At 41.3% G+C, this 14989-nt stretch overlaps 2 protein-coding genes across 2 annotated transcripts; one reads left to right on the top strand and one right to left on the bottom strand.

The window, feature by feature from the left end:
• Window positions 1–228: 228 nt before the first annotated feature.
• Window positions 229–12547, top strand: zc4h2 (zinc finger, C4H2 domain containing). The gene is made up of 5 exons (XM_080901891.1): window positions 229–385; window positions 1039–1210; window positions 1422–1594; window positions 10184–10346; window positions 11827–12547. Exons 1-5 carry the CDS (start codon window positions 330–332, stop codon window positions 11938–11940), a joined length of 678 nt encoding a protein of 225 aa, XP_080758017.1. The 5' UTR covers window positions 229–329; the 3' UTR covers window positions 11941–12547.
• LOC308409275 (uncharacterized protein) lies at window positions 12171–14698 on the bottom strand. The gene is made up of 3 exons (XM_080901893.1): window positions 13344–14698; window positions 13109–13253; window positions 12171–12999 (listed from the first exon to the last, which is right to left on the bottom strand). Exons 1-3 carry the CDS (start codon window positions 13629–13631, stop codon window positions 12869–12871), a joined length of 564 nt encoding a protein of 187 aa, XP_080758019.1. The 5' UTR covers window positions 13632–14698; the 3' UTR covers window positions 12171–12868.
• Window positions 14699–14989: the final 291 nt, after the last annotated feature.

The raw sequence follows: 14989 nt of genomic DNA, 5'->3' as shown, positions 1-14989 counted from the left end.
ATATATATATATATATATATATATATATATATATATATATATATATATATATATGGTTCTTGTGCTTTGTTTGTTTGTTAAATTGCTTTTATATAGTTACTTTAGAGAGAGGGAGTGGACAGTTTGTACTTGAGTGTCTCGCAGGTTGCTTGGGGTTGCTTGGAGCAGGGGGCTCGCGGTTCCACTTGTCATTACGTAGCCACGCTTTTACAGTACGGACGCGTGCTCGTGTGCGCGCTCGCGTTGGCTATTGTGTTTTTATCAACAAGGGGACCACCCTGGCCTCGCGGGTAACTGAGCTGGCCAGCTGAACGACTAGTGACTGGTGAATGATGGCAGACGAACAAGAAATAATGTGCAAACTGGAGAACATCCTGGAGATACGGTAAAACTCAGATGTCGGATACAGTTAAAGGTTGCCTGAATGTTTGGCACGTACTAAGTATACGCTATGTTAGCTAACATTAGCCGACCAAGGTAAAAGCCCCTTTGGCTTCGCTTTTGTTACTGAGCTAGCTAATATTAGCCGACCTGCTCTGTGTCCTTTCTTTAAACAGGTTTGAGCGAGTGTAGCTCTGTGTTAACTTGTTTTTGACCGAAGTGGCAGGCGGGCTGAATATGACACATATAAGCAAGTTGTAATTTAACCGCATATTTGAGCCATGTGCATCCACATTCCAGATGTGTGACAACAAGATGCCAGATGTGCGTTGCTAATTGTTACTGTCTGCCAGGTAGCTCCTTAGCTTAGCAGGCTGTCGGTGTAATGTAATGTAGTGTAGTGCAAAGTAATGTTTCCCTTGCTATAACGCTTTGATAAAGTAATTATGTATGAATTAATTACAGTGCAGGCTCACTTAAATAGGTCATAACATTACTGCAATTAGAGCTTAGAAATATGCACAAATTCAATACCGCAAAGCAGATGGAAATGTGTTTGTGTTTGCTTTTATGTTTAAAATCTTTTGCGCCGTGTGCATAGGAGTGACTGAGACAACCTGGCAGCTCATGTCTTTTTCCTTGTCCCACTGCCTGCAGGAATAAGACTATCCAAATGCAGAAGATTAAGTCTCGTCTGAAGATTGAGTTTGAGGCTCTGGAGTCTGAGGAGAAACATTTGAAAGAGTACAAACAAGAAATGGATCTCCTGCTTCAAGAAAAAATGGCCCATGTGGAGGAGCTGCGCCTCATCCATGCAGATATCAATGTGGTGAGTGGGTGCTGTTCTCTAGTAAGTGCCACTAAATCACTGGTGAACTTTCATGTGATTTCACAACAACTTCTAGTCACTGCAGTGTCTGCTGGTGTAATGTAGCAGGATGAAAGATTCCAGTGGTTATATGTTACTACAGATAGCTTAGGCTGAGTATATTACATGTGCATTTCTCAAAAATCAGCCCCTGCTTTGCTTGTGCTTTTAGATGGAGAGCACGATCAAGCAATCAGAGAATGACCTCAATAAACTGCTTGAAACAACTCGGCGCCTGCATGATGAGTACAAACCACTGAAGGAGCATGTTGATGCCCTGAGGATGACTTTAGGTCTACACAGACTCCCTAACTTGAATGAAGAAGAGGAGAAGCTCTCCTTGGAGTCAGTAAAAACACACGCACGCACACACACACACACACACACACACACACACACACACACACACACACACACACACACACACACACACACACACACACAGTGCATCCAACGTCATAATATTTATGCAGTAAATCTCATCAAATTTTCTTGTCGACATTAAGTAGTTGTGCATACTACTACTTGTTCAGTAGTTCAGCTGTTGAGTTTGTCTATTGCCCTCTTGAGATATTGCTGTCTAGATGCAACAGGATGGAAATGATAACAAAGAATGCAGTGCTGTTAAAAGACAATGTGATCTACAGTGTGTCATGGGTAGAAAAAATACAGCAGTTTGAAAAACTGAATACAAATTTAGTGAGAATGTTATGACTTCATATTGTTTTAGTTGTGCAGCTAATATCCACCAACTTATCTCCGCTTAGAGGGAAGCTGCATCACGTAAACAACATTAAATATGATTTCCTGCTGGAACAGTAGACTTGAGTGACCTCTTGTTTCTTTAGTTTCCTTTCAAAGACCCAGACTTTCTTGTACTTTTTGTAAAGTGGTATTGAGCAATAGTTCTCCAGGTTTTCAGAATGTTTTTCAAACTTATTCTTTGGATACTGGCTGAATTCTAGTCCTTGTACATAGGGCTGGACAACTGATTGAAAATCAATCAAAGCTGTCATGGATGTGACTTGTGACTTTTGATTTGTGGTCATACAGCCCAGCCTTACCTGCCCATTTTCAAAGGACTGTTGTTTATTTTTTAGTTAAGCCACTGAACACTGAATCATTCAAGCATAGACACCTAACCCAACCAGACAAACCAGTGCTGTATCTACACATAATAGATAAATTAGCAAAACAATAATTTTAAATGATTACTAGCAACCGATTCTTTTAGTTGAATCTACAAAAATACCATCGTTACCACAGTTTGACAGGCATAAAATAGCATTTTTGTACCGACAAGCTGATTCCTAGATATTAGCCAATAACTTAGCATATTTGTGTCCTTTAAAAAAATTGAGGAAACTGATTAGTGGGAATTGCACTTGGCCCTTTGAACTGGTGCCTTGTACGCCCTGTGTTGATCCACAAAACAAGGCACAGAAAGGCAGCCAACAACCAAAGAAGAGCTTTGGAATGTCCTTCAAGAAGCCTGGAGAAGTATTACTTTTTCAAATTTCAAGGAAGTGATTTCAGGCTCTGTTGAAAAGTAAAGATTTCCATACAATATATTGACTTTAAAGCTAGTTAAAGTGGTAAAAAAACGTTTTGTATACTTGCATGTTTCATTAAATCGCTACACTTATTTCCCATTTCCCAACAAAATATAAACGAACAAGGCACAAAACAAGAGTTTTTCACAGTACTCTATATGCATACACCATTTTTTTTATGCTACATGTGGGAAATAAATGACCAGATGTTTCCAGTCTCAAGTATCCAAATCTGAACAGGCAGCATTTGAATAAAACTTCAGGAAAAGGTGACAATCTCACTTTAGCTGATGTATTTCGGTGATGTTAACAGACTGACATTATGTTTTGTGGAAGTGCTACCTGTTTACCTTTGGATACTTGACACTGGATTGCGGCTGATGGATTAAGACTACAGATGAGTATGCTAGGAAAGCTCATCCTCTTCAGAGATTGAATTAGCAAATTCCTTGGTGTCTCTCTTTGGCTGCTTTTCCAGCATTCAGAAGGACACATAGATCTGACCAACCACAATCACTAAACCTTAACTCCCTTATCACAGCCATCAGGTCTAATAGAAACCCTGTAGTCATTTTACTATAATGAAATAGAAGTATTTACACATTTAAATGTTGTCACTTGCAATGCCCAAAGGTAACCAGAATCATAATTAGTAGTTAACTTTATTATTGCATTTGGCAAATGTGGCACATAAAAATATTCACACACAACCAAAGGACAGACAGCAATTTGGTTTCTACACAATTTTAAATGAGCGGGATTCTGTTGAGGTATTGCTGACGGGGCTAGAGGACTTGTATATTGGGATGAATTAATTCACACAGAGGGATCAGTCTAGTGCATCTCACTGTATTTTGATAAGGGTAGGGAATGTCAATAAAGAGATCTAAAAACACACTCCTAAATTTCTAAGATTAGAAAAATTTCGCTGTCAGTACTTAAAAAGAAAATGACACCAGGATGAGACATAAAATAGTTAGCCTTTAAAAACGTTTATTGTTCTTGTTGCTCTATTGCTCTACTTTTGCTGTAATTAAAACAGAGATTGCAGTAGTTACAGAAAGGAAGATTTACTTCTGGCTTTGGATCGCAAACAGCATTATCTAAGCATCAGGCTCAAAGTCTATTCAAGTGATTACAAAGTTATCAAAGTCCAAGACGTTATCTTTTGAGCAAACAGGATAGTATTTCAACAGTTGTGATGTAATGTTCATGAGAGAATCTGCCTGATCACGAAAATGAAAATTTAGTTTGCCCCAACCATGGTGAACTTAGTACAGTCAGTGACTTATGTGGCTATAATTGGCAGAGTAATGGCTCTCCTGTGACTTCTGTGCCTTGGCTTGTTTAGTACCATCACACAGTAGTTAAGTCATTGGAGAAAACTGCTGAGATGAAAGACCATTGGATTGGATAAATATCTACAGAGAATGACAGCTGCCTTTCCCTCTCATCAATATGGTGGAGCAGGTCCTTAAAGGAAGACTTGACAGTGCTAAAACACAGATGCGAAAAAGAAGGAGAAAATTCTTTTAAGAGCAGAAATTTGGCATGCTCCAGTGGCGAGGCAGATGATTTCCTGGAATACTGCTTCATTGTGTGGTCTCGTGGCCATCTCTGGTGTGTTGGATCCCTTAGTGTTTTTAATATTTGGAGTATTTGGTTTATACTAAGTTTAGTTTACAGTGGGGCAAAAAAGTATTTAGTCAGCCACCGATTGTGCAAGTTCCCCCACTTAAAATGATGACAGAGGTCAGTAATTTGCACCAGAGGTACACTTCAACTGTGAGAGACAGAATGTGAAAAAAAAAATCCATGAATTCACATGGTAGGATTTGTAAAGAATTTATTCGTAAATCAGGGTGGAAAATAAGTATTTGGTCACCTCAAACAAGGAAAATCTCTGGCTCTCACAGACCTGTAACATCTTCTGTAAGAAGCTTTTCTGTCCCCCACTCGTTACCTGTATGAATGGCACCTGTTTGAACTCATCATCTGTATAAAAGACACCTGTCCACAGCCTCAAACAGTCAGACTCCAAACTCCGCCATGGCCAAGACCAAAGAGCTTTCGAAGGACACCAGGAAAATTGTAGACCTGCACCAGACTGGGAAGAGTGAATCTACAATAGGCAAGCACCTTGGTGTGAAAAAATCCAGACCTCAACCCCATAGAAAATCTGTGGCGGGAGTTGAAAGTCCGTGTTGCTCGGCGACAGCCCCAAAACATCACTGCTCTCGAGAAGATCTGCATGGAGGAATGGGCCAAAATACCAGCTACTGTGTGTGCAAACCTGGTAAAGACCTATAGTAAACGTTTGACCTCTGTTATTGCCAACAAAGGTTATGTTACAAAGTATTGAGTTGTATTTTTGTTATTGACCAAATACTTATTTTCCACCCTGATTTATGAATAAATTCTTTACAAATCCTACCATGTGGATTCATGGATTTTTTTTTCACATTCTGTCTCTCACAGTTGAAGTGTACCTCTGGTGCAAATTACTGACCTCTGTCATCATTTTAGGTGGGGGAACTTGCACAATCGGTGGCTGACTAAATACTTTTTTGCCCCACTGTATATACACTGCCAGTCAAAAGTCTTAGAACACCATATTTAAAAAAATAAATGGTACAGAGGTAAGTGATGAACTAACTGAAGTTTTTTGTTTTTTTTTTTTGTAGTAAGGTTATCCAAAACTGAAAACGATGTATATTTCAGCTATCCAAAAAGGTTTTTATTTCAAGGAACAAGAGATGGGTTAACAATTTATAGCTGTTCTGCAGCAATGGAGGTTGATTGAGCTTTCAAAGTTAGTGCTAGCGATTCCTACAGGTGTCCCAAATTTTCTTGATTACTTACAACTCCATATGTCTCCATAAAAGTACAAACACTGTGGTGTCATACCTGCTTGAGCATTATTTGAACAGTATTGTACTGCAGAAAGTAGTGTGTTATAAAAATGGTGAGAAAAAGGCAATTACCAATGCAAGAGAGACGGACCATAACATTTGAAAATGTAAGTTTTTCCTACAGAGAAATTGCGAAGAAAGTCAAGGTGTCAGTGAGTACGGTTTCCTACACCATCAAAAAGCACTGAGAAACTGGGGGAAACGATGACAGGAAAACACAACAGAATCAGAAGACAGGTTTTTGAGAGTCAACAGCTGGTTTGCTAGGCGGCTCACAGGAACACAGCTTCAAACACAGCCTAATAGCAGTTGTAGGCACATCTCAGTTTCATCTGTGAAGAGAAGCTTCATGTTGCAGGTTTTACAAGTCGATTTGCAGCATGAAAGCCATCAGAAACCTAAGACATCAGAATGAGAAAAAGAGGCTTGCCTGAGCCATGAAACATCACCAATAGACTACTGAAGACTGGAAGAAGGTGTTATGGACTGATAAATAAAAATTTTAAATATTCAGTTCATCACTGAGGATTTAAGCAAAAGGATGGTTCCACACTGTGTGACATCAGCTTTCAAACATGGAGGAGGAAGCATAATGTTCTACGGCTGTTTTGCTTTGTGAGAGAGTGAGAGGCACACACTGAAGACGGCTACCACAGCATTCTGCGGCGCCATGCAGTTGCCTCTGGAATGCGCCTAGTTGGTGAGGAGTTCATTGTACAGCAGGAAAATAATCCAAAACATAAGTGCAAGCTATGCCAGGACCACCTTAGGAAACAAGGATAAGGTAGTAAGCTTGAAAACATGGAGTGGCCAGCACAGTCTCTCACCTTAAACCCCATCGAGCTGGTTTGGGATGAACTGGAAAGAAGAGTGAAAGCAAAGCAACCTACAAGTGCCACACATTTAACATAAGCCATTGCCAACATTGTAGTCTATGAAAATAGTGGATACCACAGCAATTGTGCCAGCTGTCTCAAACAAAATGGTAATATGAGGTGTAGTCCTGCTTTGGATGTTCATGCAAATCAAACTTAGTTACAGGCTTTTAGGTGCTTCGCTAAATTGGAAGTATTCCTCTCTTGGTTCTCGAATTACAGTAAAGAAGTAACAGTAACATTTTTTACATATTACGTTTTGGGAACTCAGTTAAGTTCTGCAAAATATCTTTGTACCCCACTCTGCCTTTCTTATCAGTAAGTCTGGGTGGAGCCATTGCAACACATCTTCCACGTGTATTCCTATGCCTGAGCGTGTCTGCCTCCTTCTTCTTTAGCTTGTACAGATAGATTCAAACACTTAGGCCTGTGCTACCTACAGCACATATGGAATTGGGGAAGGAAAAAGCAAAAAAACAAGTTCCAGGACATTTTCAGTCTTTCCATTTTTTAAAGTTGTTGTAAGTATTACGTCTGGTGACATCCCTAGACTGTATTTGGATGGCAACAGAGAAACAACTGCAGTTATTTGTAAAGACTGGCAAGTTAAATCACCTCAACAGAATCAGCATGACTATATAAAGAGTAACTGGGGAAATATGTGCTATTAGAAGCTGGCACCTAAAATAGGGGTTATTAGAAACTGGCATTAAAACTCTAAAGACCAGTATTTACTTTTTTTTCACACACTTTTAGAGTCTCTGGCAAATTTTCTTGTCTTAGCAGGAACCTTTGAACACTTAGGTGTTTAAACATCAGATAGGTATTCTTGTGATCAACAGATTTGTTAGCCTGTTCAGACATTTAAGTCTAATATAAAATAATTCCACTTGTCTAGATTCCAGTTTCAGCTGCTGACAGAAATTTCTTGCTTCAAAAAGTTCCTGTTATCCACAACACCAGAGGTACATCTTCGCGGGGTGGGGGGGCTGATAAGTAGACTCCCAGCAGCACAAACTGCAGGCTGACATCCATCAACAGTAGGTGATTGTACATTTTACGATGTGGAGGAAATCATAGTTAATGGTCCTAATAGTGCAGTGGATCCCATTTTTGGGCTAGGAAGTGAAGTATTCCACAGCTTTGGCTTTGTTTATTGTATCCTCTACATTTTGCTGTATAGGTGCAAATATTTTAAAGTGATTAAATTAATACTGCAAATGCATGTTGTTTTTTTCAGGTCTGTGCTAGCACAGCTGTAGAAAAGCAGTCTTCAGTGGAGATATCACACTTGTGTATTTTCACTAATGATTCTACCAGACTGATGATGATCTGGGCCTGTATCCCTAAAGAATCTTTGTGCAAAAAGTGGCTCCTAGCGGCCAAATTCTAAGAAAATTCTCAGAGTCATGACGTTTTCTTAGAATTTCCCCTAAAAGTGACACGACAATCCCAGTTAATATAAAAGCTATTCCTCAAGATTCCTAGCGCTTAAAAGGGCTCCTAAGGCGAGATCTGCTAAGAGCAGGGAAGAGGACTTTTAGTGGCTTAGGAGTTCCCCTAAGCAGCTGCACAAAATGGCCAACAGAAGAGGCAGGAGCGATGTCCTGCAAACACTGGATGACAGAGAATTATTGAGACGCTACAGATTGGATCGTGCAGGAATCATGTTTGTGGTGGATCTCCTTAGAGATGCAATTACTTCACCAACTCGACGCCACAACACTATTACACCGGAGACGAAAGTAATCACAACCCTGAGGTATGTGGCAACCGGGAAAATGCAACAATGCAGCAGTGATGACTTGGGTCTGCAATCACAGACATTGCTAAAAGCTGAGCCGTGTTACCCTCGTTAAGACCACACTGGACTTGTAACGTTGTGATTTCTACTTCATTAAGGACAGCCCCTTGAGATAGGCTATCTTGTTTTCAACAGGGTCCATATGGGAGTGAAAGTACAAAATATGTCAGCTAGGATATTAATATGAGCAAATAAGACACAAATCATTATTTGAACAGGGTGTAATGAGTTTAAGTTTTCACATATTTTAGATTCTAATGGCTATAACCCCTACAGCTTACTATTCATTTTCCAGATATTTTCTTGAATGTGAAATATTATTTACAATTACAGTCAGCATAAGATTAGAGTGTATAATTATGTTTATTGATTTGAGGGTACATCCTTTGCTCATTATCACCAAAAGCTCATTTCCATCAAACTTGTAGGATCAACCAATCACGGCTTTTGAAATGATGACTCATACCTAGCAACGGGGTCAACCACACCTCCTCACTAAGATAGGATTTTCCATCCATTCCTTGCTCAGAGTTCACTGAAAATGTTCTGGAATCACTTCTAAGCTAAAACTCCTGGCAAGGAATTTTTAGGTTAAGTTAGGAGCTCTCTGAGAGGATTCTCAGAATCTTTAGGGATACGGGCCCTGGTATTTCTCTCGCAGTATGTGACATTCCTCCCTATGCAAGGAAAAACTTTCTAACTTGAAAGCACATTGGGGGAAAAAAAGAAAGAAAGGGGTGTCAATATATTTGCTGTTGGGGAAATTCGGCAGGCTGACATTGTTGGCAGTTTGGATTCTTAATTTGGCCGCGTGCTATGAGGAAGCTTAGCTGATTAATTCATTTTTGGCCAGGTGGTAATCTTCCTTTTTTCTTAGTGGCATGCTCCTTCATGTTCATCCTGAATGTATGAGATACTTGAATACCAACTTTAGTACTTGGTAAATGCAAGTTCTGGCTTATACCGCTGTTGTTCTTAAGTGCTTTTCATACACACAAGTCACCACAGTGAGAAAAAGATTCATGAGATGTCGGAGGAGACGTTTGAAGCACCATTTGCTCGAGTTTCGTTGAGTAACCGTACTTAGTAGTAATAGTAGCCACTGTAGTTGTATCACAAGTTGTGTTGGAGCGGTTTCTGAGAAAGTTAAATCACACCTCACTGGCCTGTGGGGTGCTGCTGGGTATTTTTTTTTAAAGAGACCGTATAAGAGTGATGTCTCAGCACACAAATGAGCACGCTACACCTCCATAATAGCAAGAAAACCTCACACTGAGGTATTAACTTGTATGAAAACAAAAATGGCACATAAACTTTTAGCGCATGAATCGATGTGTGTGTTAATGTGGTGCTTGCAAATGATCTTTATTGTTCGGAGCATTGGTGGATCATCGAGTTTGGTTTGTGAATGCTCAAAGTTCTGCTCTATCGCAGACTTATTTTGAGCGTAATGAAATAGGATATCACTTTTTTTTTTTTTTGAAAACGAGCCAGTCAAGCATAAAGTCCAAGGCCACATTTCTTTTTCCAGCCCTCCCCTGCCCACACACACACACGTTTGTATGCATGCAGACAGTCTCACATGACTGTGCTTTTGCTCAAAGTTGTGCATAAAAAGAGAACGTGTGAGTTCCACTATAATGTTCAATTTAAGTCTTCCTTTTGTTCAGTTTTTGCCGCCCCTCGTCTCGTGGTGCACGGTGTAGATGGGGTAATCTCAACTGGAATATGATTCATAAGCATTAAATAGGACTCACTGCTAGCCAGGTTTCACTTTTCCTTTTGAACAGTTACTTTGAGAAGCAGAAGGCAGAGTGGCAGAAGGAGACGCATGAGCCTGCCATTCCAGAATCCCTTGCTGCCGCCGCAGCCGCAGCACAGCAGCTTCAGGTGTCCAGGAAGCAAGATGCCCGTCAGACAGCCACCTTCAGACAGCAACCTCCACCTATGAAGGTATTACCTACACACAGATAATGATGCCAAAGCACTGTGAATTTAACTGACATAAACTTCAGCTATTTATACACCAATCAGGCATAACATTCTCACCACCCGTCTAATATTGGGTCGGTCCCCCTTTTACTGCCAAAACGGCTCCGACCCTCAGACCCGATCCGCAGACCCTCCACTAGACCCCTGAAGGTGTGCTGTGGTATCATAGCAACAGATACTTTCACTCCTGTAGTTGAGAGGTGGGATCTCCATGTATCAGACTTGTTTGTCCAGCACGTTCCACAGATGCTCGACTTTGGAGGCCAAGTCAACACCTCAAACTCGTTGTTGTGCTTCTCAAACCATTCCTGAACTATTTCTGCTTTGTGGCAGAACACGTTAATGGTCTGCAACAGTGGTAGGTGGTACGGGTCAACCTGGCAGAACAATATCCAAAGCATTGCGCTGCTTCTGCTGGCTTGCCTTCTTCCCATAGGGCATCCTAGTGTCATGTAGTCCTTGGGTAAGTAACGGACATACACCTGATTCATCAGACCAGGCCACTGTCTTCCATTACTCCGTGGTCCAGTTCAGGGGGGCAGGGATAGCTCAGTAGGTAAAGTGGTCGCCCCATGATCGGAAGGTCGGCGGTTCGAATCCACTTAACGGCTACCCTGAGGTACCCCTGAGCAAGGTACCGTCCCTACACACTGCTCCCCGGGCGCCTGCTTAGTGGGCTGCCCACTGCTTCACTGAGTGAATGGGTCAAATGCAGAGAAAAACAAGTAATTTCCCCATGGGGATCAATAAAGTATCCATTATTATTATTATTATTATTAATGCCAATCTTGGGTCTTTCGGTGGTGGACATGGGTCAGCATGGGCAGCCTGATTGGTCTGCAGCCCTGTAAACAACAAACTGTGATGCTCTGTGTATTCTGACACCTTTCTGTCAGAACCAGCGTTAACTTTTTCAGCAGTTTGAGCCACGGGACCTCGTCTCTTGGATCAGACTAGACAAGCCAGACTTCACTCCTCACATGCGTCAGTGATCCTTGACCGTCTATGACCCTGTCAGTGGTTCACCACTGTTCCTTCCTCGGACTTTACATAGATACTGACCACTGTAGACTGGGAACATCCCACAAGAGCTGCAGTTTTTTAAACTCTGACCCAGTCATTTAGCCATCAGTTTGGCCTTTTGTCAAACTCTCTCAAATCTTTACACTTGCCCATTTTTCCTGCTTCTAAAATCAGCTTTGGGGACAAAATAAGGACAAAAGATAAATTTAATTTGTGACCTGCCCACTTTTCATTGCTTGTGGCTATTTCTGTACAAGTTGATGAGTTTCACTCGTGTCTTTCTTTAGTGGTGCTTCAGTCAACAGACACTATCCGATGGATTACGTAGCTGCATGAAACCTGTGGTGCTTCTTATCTGTACAACACAAGAAAGTCCTCAAATTAAGTTCTCGCACTAACCACCTCCACCTTTCTCCAGGCTTGCCTGTCCTGCCACCAGCAGATTCATCGTAACGCTCCCATCTGTCCATTATGTAAGGCTAAAAGCCGCTCCCGCAACCCAAAGAAGCCCAAGAGGAAGCCAGATGAGTAGACTCCCACCTTTAGCTTCAGAGGAGTATAAAGACAACTGGTCCAAGACACTGACCTTGAATCAGCCGTGTACAGTCCACGACTGGTCTGACAGGTCTGTGTTTCCAGTTTCCACACAGTCCCCCCAGTTTAACAAACTGTCTTAGTAACTTGCTCCTAACCTGTCAAGATTTGGTTGAGCATCTAGTAATGTTATTTTGTAGTTTTTCCAGTGCTTTGGATGTGTTTATATGTAATGTACGACTTCCATGGTAGTTTATTAGCACCTGACAATTGTAATTGTAATAATGCAGAAAATTTGAACTTGTCTGAATAATGTTGCCCGTGTTGCTATTGGTTATTGCCTTGGATATTTTACTGTATTTTCTCGTTTCTTTTGCAGTGCATGCCTGCTGCCACGGCTGTCTGTTGTGTTTTTGTTTTGTTTTTTTGTGCCAAGATAAAATCGAATAGGTTTAAAAGTGAAATGCAACACAGTGTTGTTTTAATGTTTACAGTGTTTCAGTAACCACCAAAACTGGAGGGGAAAAAAGGCCAGACTCATTTGCTTTGAATAGTTTTGTGTGTTTAATACAATGATAAGAAAATAAACTGCTGTTTTGTACTAACCCTGTTAGTGTGCATTTCCCCCCCCACCACTATTACACTCAAAACAAAGGCTGGACATTTGTGTTATTTAGGGGTGTGAATGTAAACAGCTGCTGCCGAGCAGTGCAAGTTGGTGGGTTTAGCCTGTGTTTGAAAATAAAGAGGCAAGAATATGTTCGACTGCACTTACGCCACTGTCCCTCGCTCCATTAATACCGCAGCTGTCATGTCTGCAGCTATCTGTCTGAAAAAGGACAGCGAGGTCTCCTAAATGAGTTCCTGTAGCTTTTTTGTCAGGGTAACCCCTCATTTCATCTGTTGCCAGGGCAACTCCACGTTCCTTAGCGGTTGCTAAGGAAACCCAGGTTGCTGTGACCTGCATATCTTTGCCAAGTAGTTCCTCTCAGATCCAGAGAGGGGCATTGGAGGGCTTTGAGAGATTCTGTGCCAACTCCCCCTAAAGTGTCCAATCCTATAAGAGAAAAAAACCCAGAATCAGATAACAGATGTGATCAGTTACTCTGACATGCATGTAAGCTGGCGGGTTAGCTTAAGATGATCACCTCTTAACAGTCACTTACCCAAACGTGTGTTTAGTCTGGACTTTAGGGCTTGGATCTGCAGTTGTGTCTTTTTCCTCCTGATAAAAGTTTTCAAGGCCAGAGAAGCCTGTTCCTGCGTGCACACGCTGCACACAGCGGGACCGTGCAGCTCCACCTCTGCAACCTGTCAACAAATAAGAGCACATGAAGGCTGAAACAGCCGTAATGACATCCAGACAGGGCGAAACAGAGTCACACAAGGATGTTTCATAACCCGTCTCATCTCCTCCTTCAAGGTTTTGATCCTCAGCATCGTAACTAGTTGAAAGGGGGCGTGTGGGACAGCGGGACCTTGACCCACATGAGGGGAGGCTGGGTCTATGTTGCGTTCAAGAACATGGAGGTTACTCCCTCTGTGCGCTGATGCAACTTGTCTCTCAGTTTCGGACCAGTTGCTCCCTTTGGCTCCTCCATGTTTGTGCTCCCGGGGGCACTGGCGCTTGTTCCGGACACGAGAAATCATTGTTCTGCAGTAGTTTCTCAGCGCTTCCTCCTCTTCCATTCTGTGCCAAACAGACGCAGAGCTTCACTGCTATCTATTTAAACGATAAAGTGGCATTCAAGAAAATGAATACCGCAACCGATTAACCTCGACTAAGTTTAGCTTATGGCGCTAAATTAAGTGTTGGCACCAAGTGTTTATTTTTTGGGAGGGATAACAGAGTATCGAAACCAATCGTTGTTGTTTAGCTAAACCAGGCCCTAGTAAAACAATTGAAAACGTGGCACACGGCTCATTAAGAAAGTGGCTTTCCCAACACGTCACTCGCTTCTTTAGTTTTTACTACAGCTGCACTTCCTGCCATCACTGCGCCACTACCTCCATCTGGCGGTCGACGGGGGAATTTAAAGGGTACCAATAAAGCATATTTAGTTTTTTTCTTTTCTTTCAATTCAATTAAATTAAGAAACTATTTCTAGACTTTAATAAAACAGAACATTATTGTTCTTGATGTTATTATTATTACATTATTGTTTTATTAAGGGCTAGGTGAAGTTTCTTAAATTTCTTTGCAAGCTCCTTTGACTACGATGACCTGGATGACTGAGAACCTTCACAGACTTAAATTAAGAAACTTCTTACTTTAAAAAAGAGAGCGATGTTGTGCAGTTAGTTACACATATGTTTATTTAAAAGAAATTTAAAAATGGGACTGTTGTGTTTAAAATTTGGTGCTATTTTGTGTGCAATGTATTAATTGTAAAAAATTATAAAAGTAGTACAGTCAAGTTTAGTGACACAATACTTTTTTGATGTGATATGTCACAGCAGGGAATGTGACGTGAAGGACTAAACATTTCCAGCAACCGCATTGCTTTCATGGTCTGCATAGTTTATTTTCAAACTGTCTCACTGATGTTATTAGTTTGGCTGTGGTCAAAAAAAAGCCCACTGTATTTCTTATAGCATTTTTATTCCAGCTTAGAGATTGCGCCATTTTTCAGTCCGTGTTCTTGAAGTTTGCATTAAAAGCCAATCCTCCATGTCTGTATTTAATTGCTCTTTGTGCTCAAATAAATTAAAACCTCTTCATGGGGTTTGAACAATGCTAGGAATCTGGTGTCTTGTGCCATCTGCTGAAAGAGTGCTGTGTGTCAGAGCCTCCCTTCTGAACGTGGGACAGCATGAAGACATGGGTGGGTTTGGCAGGGTAACAGCTGACTGGCTTCCTCTCTGAAGACCCTGACAGTCACACAGCTGACACTCACCAAAATGGCTCCCTCAGTGTGAACCAGGCAAAGCGGGGTGATGACAGGACACATGCAGTAGAATAACCACTCTTCTTAGAAAAGAAATATAGAAGCGCAGCACCTTCCAGCTTAACATGCCACACACGCTGACCTGTGGCAAAGAGACAG

This window comes from Rhamphochromis sp. 'chilingali' (assembly GCF_963969265.1).
Source record: "Rhamphochromis sp. 'chilingali' genome assembly, chromosome: 13".
Taxonomy (NCBI): Eukaryota; Metazoa; Chordata; class Actinopteri; order Cichliformes; family Cichlidae; genus Rhamphochromis; species Rhamphochromis sp. 'chilingali'.
The sequence above is the reverse complement of the archived record's forward strand: the minus strand, read 5'-3'. Positions and strand labels throughout refer to the sequence as shown.

Excerpts from the sequence above, each read along its gene's own strand:
- zc4h2 (XM_080901891.1), top strand. The coding sequence starts at position 330 with ATGATGGCAGACGAACAAGAAATAATGTGCAAACTGGAGAACATCCTG. Across the intron at positions 1,211-1,421 it reads TCCATGCAGATATCAATGTG|ATGGAGAGCACGATCAAGCA; the intron begins GTGAGTGGGTGC and ends TTGTGCTTTTAG. Across the intron at positions 10,347-11,826 it reads AGCAACCTCCACCTATGAAG|GCTTGCCTGTCCTGCCACCA; the intron begins GTATTACCTACA and ends ACCTTTCTCCAG.
- LOC308409275 (XM_080901893.1), bottom strand. The coding sequence starts at position 13,631 with ATGGAAGAGGAGGAAGCGCTGAGAAACTACTGCAGAACAATGATTTCT. Across the intron at positions 13,254-13,343 it reads TGAAGGAGGAGATGAGACGG|GTTGCAGAGGTGGAGCTGCA; the intron begins GTTATGAAACAT and ends ATTTGTTGACAG. Across the intron at positions 13,000-13,108 it reads CAGACTAAACACACGTTTGG|GATTGGACACTTTAGGGGGA; the intron begins GTAAGTGACTGT and ends TTTCTCTTATAG.